Raw genomic sequence first — 15905 nt, 5'->3', positions numbered from 1 at the left:
AAGTAATAAAAGGACTACTATGAACAATTATACACCAACAAACTGGACAACCTAGAAGAAGGATAAATTCCTAAAAACACACAGACTACAAGGACTGAATCATGAAGAAACAGAAAATTTGAACAGACCAATTACTGGTAAGGAAATCGAAGCACTAATCAAAACCCTGCTAACAAACAGAAGTCCAGGACCAGGTGGCTTCACAGGTGAATTCTACCAAACATTTAAAGAAACATTAATACCAATTCTTCTCAAACTCTTCTGAACAACAGGAGAGAATACTTCCATATTCATTTTAGAAGGCCAGCATTACTCTGATACCAAAACCAGACAAGAACACTACCAGAAAAGAAAATTACAGGCCAATATCCCTGATGAACATAGATGAACAAAAAAATTCTCAACAAAATATTAGCAAACCAAATTCAACAATATATTAAAAGGATCATATATCATGATCAAGTGGGATTCATCCCTTGGTGCAAATATGGCTCAAAATCTGCAATTCAATCAATATGATATACCATATTAACAAAATGAAGGATAAAAATCATATGATCATTTCAATAGGTGCAAAAAAAACCCATTTGACAAAATTCAACATCCATTCATGATAAAAACTCAACAACGTGAGTGTACAGGGGACACACCTTGACAATAACAAAACGCATATATGACAAGCCTACAGCTAACATCATACTCAATGGTGAAAAACTCAAAGCTTTTTCTCTAAGATCAGGAACAAGACAAGGATCCTACTCTTGCCACTTTTATTCAACATAGTACTAGAAATTCTAGCCATAGCAATTGGGCAAGAAAAAGAAATTAAAGGATCCAAAATCAGAAAAGAGTAAAACTATCTCTATTTGCAGAGAACATGGTATTTATAGAAAACTCTAACAATGTCACTAAAAACATTATTAGAATAAGTAAATTCAATAAAGTTGTAGGATACAAAAATCAGTATTTAAAATCTGTTGCACTTATATTCACTAATAATGGACTATCAGAACGTGAAATTGAGAAAAAATTTCATTTATAATTGCATTAAAATAGTACCTAGGAATAAATTTAACAAGAAAATTAAAGACCTATATACTGTACACTTAAATTTTTATATAAGACACAGATGAAAGAAATAGAAACACACAAATGGAAAGATATTATATGCTCATGGATTAGAAGAATTAATATTGTTAAAATGTCCATACAATCCAAAGCAATCTACAGATTCAGGGTAATCCCCATCAAAACTTCAATGATATTTTTCACAGAAATAGAAATAATCCTAAAATTTGTATGGAAACACAAAAGACCCCGAATAGCCAAAACAATCTTGAAAAAAAAAAAGACCACAGCTGGAGGCATCACACTTCCTGATTTCTTTTTTTTTTTTTCTGTTTATCTTTTTTATTTTTATTTATTTTTTTCCCAATATATGAAATTTATTGTCAAATTGGTTTTCATACAACACCCAGTGCTCATCCCAAAAGGTGCCCTCAATACCCATCCCCCACCCTCCCCTCCCTCCCACCCCCCATCAACCCTCAGTTTTTAACAGTCTCTTATGCTTTGGCTCTCTCCCACTCTAACCTCTTTTTTTTTTTTTTCCTTCCCTTCCCCCATGGGTTTCTGTTAAGTTTCTCCGGATCCACATAAGAGTGAAACCATATGGTATCTGTCTTTCTCTGTATGGCTTATTTCACTTAGCATCACACTCTCCAGTTCCATCCACGTTGCTACAAAAGGCCATATTTCATTCTTTCTCATTGCCACGTAGTATTCCATTGTGTATATAAACCACAATTTCTTTACCCATTCATCAGTTGATGGACATTTAGGCTCTTTCCATAATTTGGCTATTGTTGAGAGTGCTGCTATAAACATTGGGGTACAAGCGCCCCTATGCATCAGGACTCCTGTATCCCTTGGGTAAATTCCTAGCAGTGCTATTGCTGGGTCATAGGGTAGGTCTATTTTTAATTTTCTGAGGAACCTCCACACTGTTTTCCAGAGTGGCTGCACCAGTTTGCATTCCCACCAACAGTGCAAGAGGGTTCCCGTTTCTCCACATCCTCTCCAGCATCTATAGTCTCCTGATTTGTTCATTTTGGCCACTCTGACTGGCATGAGGTGATATCTGAGTGTGGTTTTGATTTGTATTTCCCTGATGAGGAGCGACGTTGAGCATCTTTTCATGTGCCTGTTGGCCATCCGGATGTCTTCTTTAGAGAAATGTCTATTCATGTTTTCTGCCCATTTCTTCACTGGGTTATTTGTTTTTCGGGTGTGGAGTTTGGTGAGCTCTTTATAGATTTTGGATACTAGCCCTTTGTCCGATATGTCATTTGCAAATATCTTTTCCCATTCCGTTGGTTGCCTTTTAGTTTTGTTGGTTGTTTCCTTTGCTACACACTTCCTGATTTCTAACTAGACTGCAAAACTACAGTAATTAAAACAGTGTGGGTACTGGCATATATAACATACATAGATCAATGGAAACAGAAGAGAGCCACGAAATAAACTCGGGCATGTGTTGTCAATTAATTTATAACAAAGAGCCAAGATTATACAACAGGGAAAGGAAAGTCTCTTCAATAAATGGTGTTGGCAAAACTGGGCAATGACATGCAAAACAATGAAACTGGACCCCCATCTTACATCAACACAAAAATCAAATCAAAATGGATTAAAACCTAAATGTGAGACCTGAAACCATAAAAACTCCTAGAAGAAAACATAGGCAGCAATTTCTTTGACATCTGCCTTGGCAACATTTTTTTTTTATTTATATATGTCCTCATAGGCAAGGGAGACAAAAGCAAAAATAAACTATTGAAACTACACCAAAATAAAAAGCTTTTGCAAAGGAAACCACCAAGAAAATGAAAAGGCAATCTACTAAATGGGAAAAGGTATTTGCAATGATATATCCAATAATGGGTTAATATCCAAAATATATAAAGAACTTAACAATTCACCATTAAAAAAAACAAATAATCTGGTTAAAAAATGGGCAGAGGAAGCAGTCAGTTAAGCATCTGACTTCAGCTCCGGTCATGATCTTGCAGTCTGTGAGTTCGAGCCCCGCGTTGGGCTCTGTGCTGACAGCTAAGTGCCTGGAACCTGCCTGCTTCGGATTCTTTGTCTCCCTCTCTCTCCACCCACCCCCCATTCATGCTTTGTCCCTCCCTCTATAAAAAATGAATAAACCTTAAAAAAAAAATTTTTTTTTTAAATGGGCAGAGGACCTGAATAGATATTTTTCCAAAGAACACATACAGATGGCCAACAGGTACATGAAAAGTACTTAACATCACCAATCATCAGGGAAATGCAAACCAAAACCATTAGATATCACCTTGTACCTGCAAGAATGGCTATTACCAAAAAGACAATATTGAAATAAGTGTTGCCAAGGATGTGGAGAGAGGAAATCCTGTGCATTATTGATGAAAATGTAAACTGGTGCAGCAACAGTATGGCAATCAGTATGGAGGTTCATCAAAAAATTAAAAATAAAACTACCATATGATCTAGCAATTCCACTTCTGGTACGTATCTAAAGGAAACAAAATCACTGAACTCGAAAAGACATCTCCACTCCCATTCACTGCAGCATTATTTACAAAAGCAAGACATGGAAACAATCTAGTGTTCACTGACAGATGAGTGGGTAAAGAAAATAGAAAATATGGTGTACACACACACACACACATGGGGTGGGGGCAACAAATATTATTCAACCATAAAAAAGCAAAAAAATCCTGCTATTTGCAACAACATGGACAGATCTTGAGGGCAAATCTGTAACTAGGTGTAGTGACGGATGTTAACTAAACTTACTGAGGTAATCATCTCACAATATAAAATATATTGAATCATTGGGTTGTGCATCTAAAATTAACAAAATCTTATATTTCAATTGCATCTCAATTAAAAATTGTCTTTGATCATTATTAATCATTGTTATTTAAATAACAAGTGTACAATTCATTTTTAAAAAGTACTATAAGGAATTCATATTAGAAAGAGAAGATAATGGGTCCTTCATGGAATAAGAGTCAGTGTTGTGCAACTGATAAGGACAAAAGAGAAATATTAAGCTTCCAAACATTAGGAACAATTCACTGAGTTTTATAGTCTATCTACTTACATGGCATAATAAACCCCTGTGAGGAGTTGCACCATGAATTCGGGATCCAATACTATTCGACCACAGAGTTCTTTCCAGTGTTTTTCATGTTGCCGTGGAAACCCACTCACACAAACCCTAGGAAAAGATGGAATTTGCCATGTATGATTGATTTCCTGATTCATTAAACATTTTTCCTTCCATAAATTCACTTATTCAATTATTCATCCCTCTTATATTTACTGAGTACCTGCTATGTGCCAGTCACTGTCCTGGGCCTAGGCATACAGTTATGAATAGACAAAAAGATAAAAATAAAATCTTTACCCTCATGAAGCATACATTCTAGAGAACCTTCTCAATAAAAGCAACAAGTTTTCTCAAATAGCTAACTATCTCTGTCGTCCTTCTCCTTCTTTACAAAACAAATGTATAATTCTTACATGTCCCAAATTGTATCAGGATGAATTAGTGGGAGATACAGAAATTTCAAAACAAATTAAGGGACATTTCAAAATACTGATGTTTGTGAGGGCTTTTTATTTTCTTTTATTTTTACGTAGTCTCTACACCCAACATGGGGCTAGAACTCACAACCCTGAGATCAAGAGTCACACGCTGTACCCACTAAGTCAGCCAGGTGCTCTATGAGGCCATTTTTTAATTAAAGTGCCATAAATAAGCTTCTGTCTTCATCTCATTAAGAAATGCTTCCAGAAAAGTTATGCTGAATAATTATCAAAGTTGTAATGTACTTGTATTATTTTAATCAATTAGTTTGTTAGAATAATTGTAATGGTGAGTCCAGAAGAAATTTTTCAGTATTTAGTGCATTACAGTCTCGGGAAATTTTTTTTAAATCTCAATTTACACATATATTTTTGTAGCAGAGATATACAATTAAGAGATCAATTAAAGACTTGTAAGCATAGGGATGCCTGGCTGGCTCAGCTGGTGGAGCATGTGACTCTTGACCTTAAGTGTTCTGAGTTCAAATCCCATGCTGGGTGTGGAGCCTGCTTAAAAAAAAAAAGTACAAAACAAAACCTACAATGGTTAAATTAAAAACAAAAAGACTTGTAAACATAGTATGGCATTATATTAGTATAAAATTATGTGGGCAAAGTAGTAGGGAAGATCAATTTCAAGGAGGAAAAGAAATAATATTAGATTATTAAAAGCTTGTTCATCTATTCCTCAAATGGATTATGGTGGGTATTTACATTATAAACATTTAAAATACTGACCTAACAATTATTTGGTTTATTTTGTGAATATGTATATGCCAGAAATCATACCATTTGCAACTATTTAAGATAAAATGAAAAATTTTAATGTTAACTTAAGACGTGTGACAGCTACATAGGGTGTCAAAATTTTTTAGGGGATATATGAACAAAAGTGTGAGGACCACTAAATTCTGCCATCATTTTTGCTCTTAAGAAACTCTGTTAATAAAGTGCCACAAAAATTACAGATTTGGCAGAATTGTTTTCATGAATCAATGACAGTCGCTTATAAATATTTTAAAAAATGTTTTTTTAATGTTTATTTATTTTTGAGAGAGAGAGACAGAGAGACAGAGCATGAGTGGGGGAGAGGAAGACAGAGAGGGAGACACAGGATCCAAAGCAGGCTCCAGGCTCTGAGCTGTCAGCACAGAGCCCGACGTGGGGCTCCAGCCCACAAACCACAAAATCATGACCAGAGCCAAAGTCAGATGCTTAACCAACTGAGCCACGTAGGCACCCCTATAAATAAATTTATCTGTAGATAGGCAATAAGTACTTAAACAGTATACTCTCTTGATAACAGTATCTAGGTTAGAGACAAGAATTTTGTTAGTCATTAATCATATTACAGGCAAGTGAAAATAATACAGCTATTTTAAGAGAATCTATAAAATCAAACTTGTAGCTAATTAGATTGACTTTTCCCCAATTAGCAAAACAATTTTGTTGTAAATAGGACCACACTCTCTTCCCACTAACACAACAGTATGAACTTGAGCAAAACATTTGGGAGTGGACAGTCTCTTGTAGGGCCATGAATCCTTGTATGATCCCTCCCTTCCTGGTATTCACACCCTATATATCACCTACTATTGAGTGTGGGTGGGATCTGTGATTTGCTTCCAACCAATAGGATATGGCAAAGGTGATGGGATTTCTGTGACTACATGTATGTGATTATTTTATATAACAAGGCTGCAGTGCAGGTCTCGCTGGAGTCTCTCTCTGCTTTGAAGAAGCAAGCTACCGTTTTGTAGGCTGCCTATGTAGAGAAGACTACGTGGCAAAGAACTAGGCTGGCCTTTAGCAGTCAGCCAACAAGAAGCTGAAGCCCTCAGTCCTACTATAAGAACAGAATTCTGCCAATAAAAGTGTACAATACCTCAGTTGAGCCTCAGATAAAACTGTAACTTCCACTGACATATTAAACACAGCTAAGACCCTAAGCAGAGGACCCAGCTAATGCATGCCTAGACTCCTGACTTACAGAAACTGTGAAATAATAAATGGGTGCTATTTTAGCTGTTACGTTCATAGTACATGGCAATTTGTTACGAGGCAATAGAAAACTAATAGAGTAAAACCTTGGATTGCGAGTAACATGTTCTGCAAGTGTTCCACAAGACAAGCAAACATTTCTAATAAAATCTTAACTTGATAAATGAGTGATGTCTTGCAATACGAGTAGTATGTGATACCAGACGTCACATGATCACAACTGAGCCAAGGGTTCTTCTCTCTCTCTTGCTGTGGAATCGTGGGCAGGTGACTGTCTTGATGCTCAGATGCTTGGTCTCAGGCTGCAGTGTTTGGCAGAAATTAGTGATTTTTCAAAACGCTGGAAGGTGCCCACAACTGGCACTAGTGTGTTTTTTGTCACTTCAAAACACCTGTGGACAGTCCTTTGCTTTTCCACACAAGAGTAAGCTTACGAATGCTTTGCTTCCTTCTAGGTCAGGCCGTCTACAGATATAGACCCTCTCCTCTGCTGCCCTATTGCCAGTTACATTAAATACAGTATATGACAAGAGTTTATTAATACTGTACTATAGTCAACATGTATACAACACAACATGTATACAATGGGCCCATGCAGAAAAAGATTCCACTGAGTCAATAGACAGCAGCGATTCCATTAGTGATAGTGAAAGTCATCCTCTCCTCTCTCGTCTCACTCACACCAGCCACAAAAGTTTTCAAAGGTAAGTGCAGGTTAATTTACTTTTCTTTATATTTTGTATTTTCTTTATTATTTTGTATTATATTACAGTACTGTAATCACTTTTATCTGAATATTTTTGGGTTGTGGAATGAATCATCTGAGTTTTCATTATTTCTCATGGGGAAATTTGCTTTGATATGCAAGTGCTTTGGATTATAAGCATGTTTCTGGAATGAATTATGCTCCCAAACCAAGGTTTTACTGTACAGCATTTAACCTTTTTCAGGGGACTCAGTTTCCTCAAGTAAAAATCAGTTGGACAGAGACATACCTGGGTGGCTCAGTTGGCTGAGTGTCTGACTTCAGCTCAGGTCATGATCTCACGGTTTGTGGGTTCAGGCCCCACATGAGGCTCTGTGCTGACAGCTCAGAGCCTGGAGGCTACCTTGGATTCTGCGTCTCCCTCCCCTATTCTCTGCCCTACCCTATTCTCTGCCCCTCCCCTATTCACGTTCTCTCAAAAATAAATAAACGTTTTTTAAAAATTTAAAAAATCAGTTGGATAGAATGAACTCAGGGTTCTTTTTATAACTGAAATTCTGTGACTCAAAAGGTACTCTGACTCCAAACTAACTTATATTAAAATTTTTTTTCTATACTGGACATTTAAATTTCAGCTCAGCTGAACTCAAATTATTAGAAATTCTGAATTAGTGAAGACTGGAACACACAAATACAAATGAGACATATAAATGATTAATGCTATTGCTAATTTTATTCAAAGCACAGTTATTGTGAAATATATAAATGAAAAACTTCACATTCCTTCAGACTTTCTCCACATATAGGACTATTTATTCAAAGCTCTCAAAGGGATTTATAAAACTGGGCATCCAGGCAGTGATTAGGTGTATTACTAAGCCAAACTAAATTTAAGACATCTTGGCTTGACTTGATGTTCAGCTAGAAACTACTTCTTTAATGCTAAAATACTTTTAAGAAGTCATGATACGTGAGGGATGATAAGAATTCCTACAGGAATGTAAGCTCCTTGAGTTTTGTTTACTGCTATATTACCAAAAATTAGAACAGCACCTATTACAGAAAATGCGCTCAATAAATATTTGTCAAATAAATGAATGTGAAGGCTAATGATAATTATTCTTCTCACCTGGAGCCCATCCGACAAAGAGACTGGTAAGATGAAGCAGGCATATACACAATAGCAGAATTATAACACAACATGAGAAAACTCAGGACTTCAAACCTAGAAAAAATAAACAAAGGAAAAGGATTACAAACAATTATTTCTACCAGAGACTACAGTAAGTCATTTCTTTGGTGGGTGTATATAACAAGAATGTGTTAATATTGACCGTCATGATTTTTCAATCAGATTGCTGTGATATCCTCCTCAATGATTTCCCTGTTTTCATCTTCCTTATTAATTGCTACCATCTATATTTTCCTCCTCCAAAAATAAGCCATCATGCTTAAACAGATGACTCCCCTATTACATTAACCCACTGTTCCTATTGACTGCATGATAAAATCCAAACCAATCATGACATAAAAGGCCTTTAAAATCCACCCTCAAAACCTCTCTCTCCAATCTTACTTCCCTCCACTGCTTACCTCATATACCACACTACATCAATGTTCTTACCACTCCATGAATACATCATAACTTTTTGTAACTCCTTGCTTTTATAGAGGCTGCTCTTTCTTACTAGAACTTACTTTTTCACTTGGGTAATTACTGCTTAAGTTTCAAATGTTGGTTCATATTTTTACCTTAGATATAAAGCCATTCTTAATTCTCCCAGCTAAAGGAAACAGTTCCCTTTGTTTTGTAGCTCTAATACAGCACAGTGAATCTTAATTGCTGGTGTTTACCTACGTAGTACCTATTTACTAATAAGCAACTTTAGTTTACTCATTTAGTTTATCATTCCTAGGTCTAGCATCCAACATTGTCTAATATGTTATAATTGCTCAAAAACGTTTATTTTAAATTTATAAAAAATTTTATTGAATGAATAAATATTTCTTAATTTTTAAAGTCTCTAAGAAAGTGGCTCCTTAATCTGGATGCACACTACTGTTATTTAAGGACATTCTGGAATGATATATTCTGGTGCCTCAACCCAGACTGACCCAATTAGAATCTATGAGGGCATGATCCAAGAAAGTTGTACTTCTAAAAAGCTTCTTATAGGTGGTAAAGAGTATATAGAAACTCTTAGTACTATTTTTGAGACATTTTCTGTAAAAAAAAAAAAAAAAAGTCTGAAATTATTTCAAAAGAAAAAGTTAAAAACTGAGTTGAAAGTCTGACTTGGAAGCAGTCTTATCTTCAGATTCCTTCTCCATCTCAATACTGTTAGGTTTATTGAAGACTTACTTTTTTAAAGGATTAAAGAAAATTCTATGTGGGCGCCACATGGGTGGTTCAGTGGGTTAAGCATCTCACTCTTGATTTCAGCTCAAGTCATGACCTCACGGGTGGGATTGAGCCCTGCATCGGGCTCTATGCTGACAGTGCAGAGCCTGCTTGGGATTCTCTTTCTCCCTCTCTCTCTCAAAATAAATAAATAAACTTAAAAAAAAAAAAAAGAAAAGAAAAAAAGAAGAGAAGGAAGGAAAGAAAGAAAGAAAGAAAGAAAGAAAGAAAGAAAGAAAGAAAGAAAGAAAGAAAGAAAGAAAGAAAGAAAGAAAGAAAAAGAAATTTCTACCTGGGAACCACCAAGCAATTAATAGTTGTGGTTTGGAGTGGGCATTGGAGTGGGGCAGATACCATACTGAAAAAAGGAAAATAAAATATTTCATACTGGATACTGAAACCTCAAGTTCTTCCTTCCCTCCTTGGTCACTAGAATGCTAGCAACCAGCCCTCTAGTGAAGAGACTGAAAGAGTTTCTCTAGGGAATTAGACCATTCTAAGAGGAAAGACATAGAGGTATATAGACTTGGGAAGTTATCCAACTAAATGGCTCAGTGAAGTTCGCAGTCAACTAGCCCTATTCACAAAGTCAGAGCTGCTCATTTTTTATTTCCTTTCCTTAGTCTTACATAGTATAAGGAGTGGGGAGGATTACCAGACATCTGAAGAACTCCACTAACATGAAATGAAATCAAAATAAAGAAATACAAAAAGGATAGGGACGTAATTTGGAGGAAACATAGAATATACAAGGAGAAAAAAAAAAACTTTGAATAAATACATTATCATTAATATTCCCCCAAATTAAGAGAAGATGTTGTTTCTAGGAAAAATTAAGGATCTCTTTAAAAAGACTACTTAGAAAACTAACTGCAGAAATTAAGAACTCAAGAAAAAGACTGGTGGATGAAGTTGAGGAAATATCACACAAAGTAAAGCTAAAGGAAAAAGATATGGCAGATGGCAGGGAAAAGAGGACCATTCCAATAGTTCCAACATCCAAATAATAAAACCACCATTAGAAAGTAAAAGACCAGGGGCGCCTGGGTGGCGCAGTCGGTTAGGCGTCCGACTTCAGCCAGGTCACGATCTCGCGGTCCGTGAGTTCGAGCCCCGCGTCAGGCTCTGGGCTGATGGCTCGGAGCCTGGAGCCTGTTTCTGATTCTGTGTCTCCCTCTCTCTCTGCCCCTCCCCCGTTCATGCTCTGTCTCTCTCTGTCCCAAAAATAAATTAAAAATGTTGAAAAATTTAAAAAAAAAAAAAAAAAAAAAAGAAAGTAAAAGACTAAATAAATAAAAGAAAAACAATAAAAGGCCAGAAAAAATGGAGAAGCCAAACTAATTAACAAAAATAATTCAAGAAAATTTTCCAGTCTAAATAAAGGACATGAGTTTCCAAATCAAAAAGGTCCACCCAGTGCTCAGCACAATGGAGGGAATAAACCTACACCAAGAAATATCATAGTGGAATTTCAGAATACTAGGAAAAAAGAATGAGGATATAGGTACAGTAAACAGATCCACAAAGGAAAAAGACAAAGGGAATTCCCAGAATTAGGGTGAAGGGAGGAAAAAAGACAGTCTCTTCCAACAAATGGTGTTGGGAAAACTGGACAAACATGCAAAAGAATGAACCTGAACCACTTTCTTACATCATACACAAAAATAAACTCAAAATGGATGAAAGACCTAAATGTGCATAGGAAACCATCAAAATCCTAAAGGAGAACACAGGCAGCAACCTCTTTGACCTCGGCCACAGCAACTTCTTACTAGATACGTCGCCAAAGGCAACGGAAACAAAAGCAAACATACACTATTGAGAATTCACCAAGATAAAAAGTTTCTGCCCAGCAGAGGAAACAATCAATAAAACTAAAAGGCAACCTTCGCAATGGAAAAGATACTTTCAAATGACATATCTGATAAAGGGTTAGTATGTAAAATCTATAAAGAACTTATCAAATTCAACACCCAAAAAACAAATAATCCACTGAAGAAATGAATAGACAGATTTTATGAATAGACACTTTTCCAAAGACATCCATCCAGATGGCTAACAGATACGTGAAAAGATGCTCAATATCACTCATCATCAAGGGAAATAGAAATCAAAATCACAACAAGGTATCACCTCACACCTGTCAGAAGGGCTAAAATTAACAACACAAGAAACAACAGGTGTTGGTGAGGATGCAGAGTAAGGGAACCCTCTTGCACTGTTGGTGGGAATGCAAACTTGCGCAGCCACTCTGGAGAACAGTATAAGGGTTCCTCAAAAAACTAAAAACAGAACTACCCTGTGATCCAGCAATTGCACTATTAGGTATTTACCCAAACGATACAAAAATGCAGATTCAAAGGGGTACATGCACCCTCATGTTTATAGCAACATTATCAACAATAGTCCAACTATGGAGAAAGCCTAAATGTCCACTGACTAATGAATGGCTAAGAAGATGTGGTATACATATATATAATTGCATATTAACTCAGCCATCAAAAAGAATGGAATTTTGCCATTTGCAACCATGTGGATGGAGCTAAGCAAAATAAGTAAATCAGAGAAAGAAAAATACCATATGATTTCACTCCTATACGGAATCTAAGAAATAAAACAGATAAACACATGGGAAGGGGAGGGGGAGAGAGAAGAGAGGAAAACAAACCACAAGAGACTCTTTTTTTTTTTTTAATATTTATTTTTGAGAGAGACAGAGACAGGATACAAGTGGGTTAGGGGCAGAGAGAGAGGGAGACACAGAATCTGAAGCAGGCTCCAGGCTCCGAGCTGTCAGCACAGAACCCGACGCGGGGCTCAAACTCATGAGCTGTGAGATCATGACCTGAGCCGAAGTCGGATGCTCAACCAACTGAGCCACCCAGACGCCCCCACAAGAGATTCTTGGTGACAAAGAACAAACTGAGGGTTGATGGAGGGAGGTGGGTGGGAGATGGGCTAGATGGGTGATGGGTATTAAAAAGGGAACTTGTGATGAGCAGTGTTATATGTAAGTGATGAATCACTGAATTCTACTCCAGAAATCAATATTGCACTGTATGTTAACTAAAATTAAAAAAAAAAAAAAAAAAAAAAGAGTGAAGGGAGATCCCAAGATAATAAATGTATACCAGGCAGAGAGGGCAACACAGCCCAGATTAAAGTAAGTGAAAGGCTCTAGGAACCCCTTTCGTAGGAAAATGAAATTGGGAGAATAATTGATATGAATGAAAATTTAAAAGGAGATTTAGACAACTGATAGAGAATTTATAGGAGCTGAATTATAAAGCAGATAATAAAGAAAAAAAGGACAATTATGAACTCCAAGTAAAACAAAAAGGTACACAGGAAAGGAAAAGTAATTAATTACAAACCTCAGTCATACAAAGCAAGGAAGCTTAAAATGAACCGTGGTCACTGATAATAATAAATTTGAAAAATGAGTTCCCCACAGTTAAACAGAACTATATCAAGAGGACAGGAGGAAGAGAGAGAAAATGAGCTAAATCTTTATCTTTCATAGAGATAGTTGTTAGATAATATCCCAAACTCAAAAGTTAAGAAGCAGCAAGTTACTTAAAGAGTAAATATTAAGAAAGTCAGTTAAAAGCAAGATTTCTCAAGCTTTGCACCACTGGCATTTTGGGCTAGATAAGCGTTTGTTGTGGGAGGCTGGCCCAAGCATCACAGGATAGTTGAGCAGCAACATCTACACATCAGATGCCTACAGCAGCCCTCCCTCCTACCTAGCTGTGACAATCAAACAAATATCCAGGTATTACCGTATGTTTGCTGGGAGGCAGAAATGCTCTGGTTGAGAACCACTGGTTAAAAGTTGTTATAATACCTTGGAAAGGAGAAGTGGAAGAGGGGGTAGGGAGGAGCTGGAGACTGTAGTTTTTCTTCATAAACTGTATAGAGTGAATGCATGTTTAAATATGAAAAAAATACGTATCTGCATGTGTATATGTGAGTATTCTTGATATAGTAGACTGTACAAAAACTAAATAACAAAAAACTAAAACTACAGCAAAAAACAAAGAAACAGTAGCACAAGTGAGATAACAGATTTCATAACCACTTCAATGGCTACACTTCAAGAGATGGATGCTTGCTTGTGGGAATGTAAAATGGTACACTTACTCTAGAAAACATCATGAGAGTTTCTTAAAAAGTTAAGCATTAAATTATCATATGACCTAACCATCTGCTCTTAGGTATATACCCAAAAGAAATGAAAATGTATGTTCATATAAAAACTTATAAACAAATGTTCATAGCAGTATTATTCAGAAATAGCCCCAAAGTGGAAATAACCCAAATGCCCATCAACTGATGAATGGATAAATAAAATGTATATCTAAATGATGGAAAATTATGCAGTTACACAAAGGAAGGTAGTACTAAATACACAATACCACATAAATGAATCTTAAAAACATGCTACAAAGTCAGACACAAAAGGCCACATATTGCATAATTCCATTTACACTAAATGTCTAGAATAGACAGAAATCTACAGATAGAAAAGTAAGTTTTGTGGTGGCCAGGGACTGGAGGGAAGGAAAGAGGAATTTCTTTTTGGTGTGATAAAAATGTCCTGGAATTATTAATTTATTTCTTTTTAAATATTTTATTATTTATTTTTGAGAGAGAGACAAAGCATGAGCAGGGGAGGGGCAGAGAGAGAGGGAGACACAGAATCCAAAGCAGGCTCCAGGCTCTGAAGTATCAGCACAGAGCCTGACGTGGGGCTCGAACTCACAAACTGTGAGATAATGACCTAAGCCGAAGTCGGATGCCCAACAGACTGAGCCACCCAGGTGCCCCAAAATGTCCTAGAATTAAACAGTGTTAGCAGTTGCACAATCTTGTAAATATACTAAAAATCAATGAATTGTACACTTTAAAGGGGATGAATTTAATGTATATGAAGTATACCTCAATTAAAAATAATGTAAAAATTAATAATTAACTGAAAATGTGCAAGGTGTAAAACAGTGCAGTTTTCTCAATATTTAAAAAACTCTTTCAAATCACTAGGGGAAAAAATATCCAGTTCAATATGAAAAATGGAGACAGGACATGAATAGGCATTTCATAAGTCAGGAAAAATAATTGATGAATATATTAAAAGTGTTTACGCCCAGTCATAATTAAGGGAATGACAAATAAAACAATGTAACATCAATTTTTAATGATCAATTGGCAAAGATTAAAAATTTTTTAAATGCCCACTATTGGGGGTCAGTATGAGGAAATAGGCCTTCTCAAACTACTGGTAGGATATTGCTGGTGTAGTTGTTCAGGGGGAGGGTAATTTGGAAATACCTACTCAAAGTGAAAAAGGAGACAATCTTTAGCTTAGCAATTTCACCACTAGGAATTTATCTTACAGATAACTTTGGTGCTCCTATGCACCAAATATATATATATATACACACAAAAACAAAACAAAACTAGGTTCCCTGCAATATTGTTTACAGTAGCAAAAAAGTAAAACAACCTAAATTTTAGTCAATGTAAGACTGGCTAAAAAACTGACAGGGTATGTACGTGTGTGTGTGTGTGTGTGTGTGTGTGTGTATGTATATATGTATGTGTATATATATATATGTGTGTGTATATATATATATGAATGTATATACATATATATATAATGAAATACTAAGTAGTCATTAAAAAAGAATATGGAGATCTCTATATGCTATTATAGAAGTCTAAGATTGGGGCGCCTGGGTGTCTCAGTCGGTTAAACGTACGACTTCGACTCAGGTCATGGTCTTGTGGTCCATGAGTTCGAGCCCCGCGTCTGGCTCTGTGCTGACAGCTCGGAGCTTGGAGCCTGCTTCGGAATCTGTGTCTCCCTCTCTCTCTGCCCGTGCCCCACTCACACTCTGTCTCTCTGTCTCTCAAAAATAAATAAACATTAAAAAAAAATTAAAAAAAAAAAAAAGTCTAAGATTTATTCCCCCCTGCCCCCCACCTTTTTTTAAAGTAGGCTCCATGCACAGCACGGAGCCCAATTCAGGGCTTGAACTCACGACCCTGAGATCAAGACCTGAGCTGAGATCAAGAGTTGAACACTTAACCGACTTAGCTACCCAGGCACCCCTAAGATTTATTCTTATGGAAAAAAGTTGCAGAACAATA

General features: G+C 36.3%; 1 protein-coding gene across 9 annotated transcripts in view; it reads right to left on the bottom strand.

Annotated features, from left to right (window-relative positions):
• HYCC2 (hyccin PI4KA lipid kinase complex subunit 2) overlaps positions 1 to 15905 on the bottom strand; it is a 91887-nt gene that overhangs the window by 17347 nt on the left and 58635 nt on the right. For all 9 annotated transcript variants that reach the window (XM_058709595.1, XM_058709620.1, XM_058709575.1 and 6 more), the window contains 2 exons: positions 8481 to 8576; positions 4157 to 4273 (listed from right to left, as the gene is read on the bottom strand). In XM_058709595.1, the coding sequence (XP_058565578.1) occupies positions 4157 to 4273; positions 8481 to 8576 (213 nt within the window). The remainder of the gene's footprint in view (positions 1 to 4156; positions 4274 to 8480; positions 8577 to 15905) is intronic.

Source organism: Neofelis nebulosa, chromosome 2 (assembly GCF_028018385.1).
Source record: "Neofelis nebulosa isolate mNeoNeb1 chromosome 2, mNeoNeb1.pri, whole genome shotgun sequence".
NCBI lineage: Eukaryota > Metazoa > Chordata > Mammalia > Carnivora > Felidae > Neofelis > Neofelis nebulosa.
The sequence above is the reverse complement of the archived record's forward strand: the minus strand, read 5'-3'. Positions and strand labels throughout refer to the sequence as shown.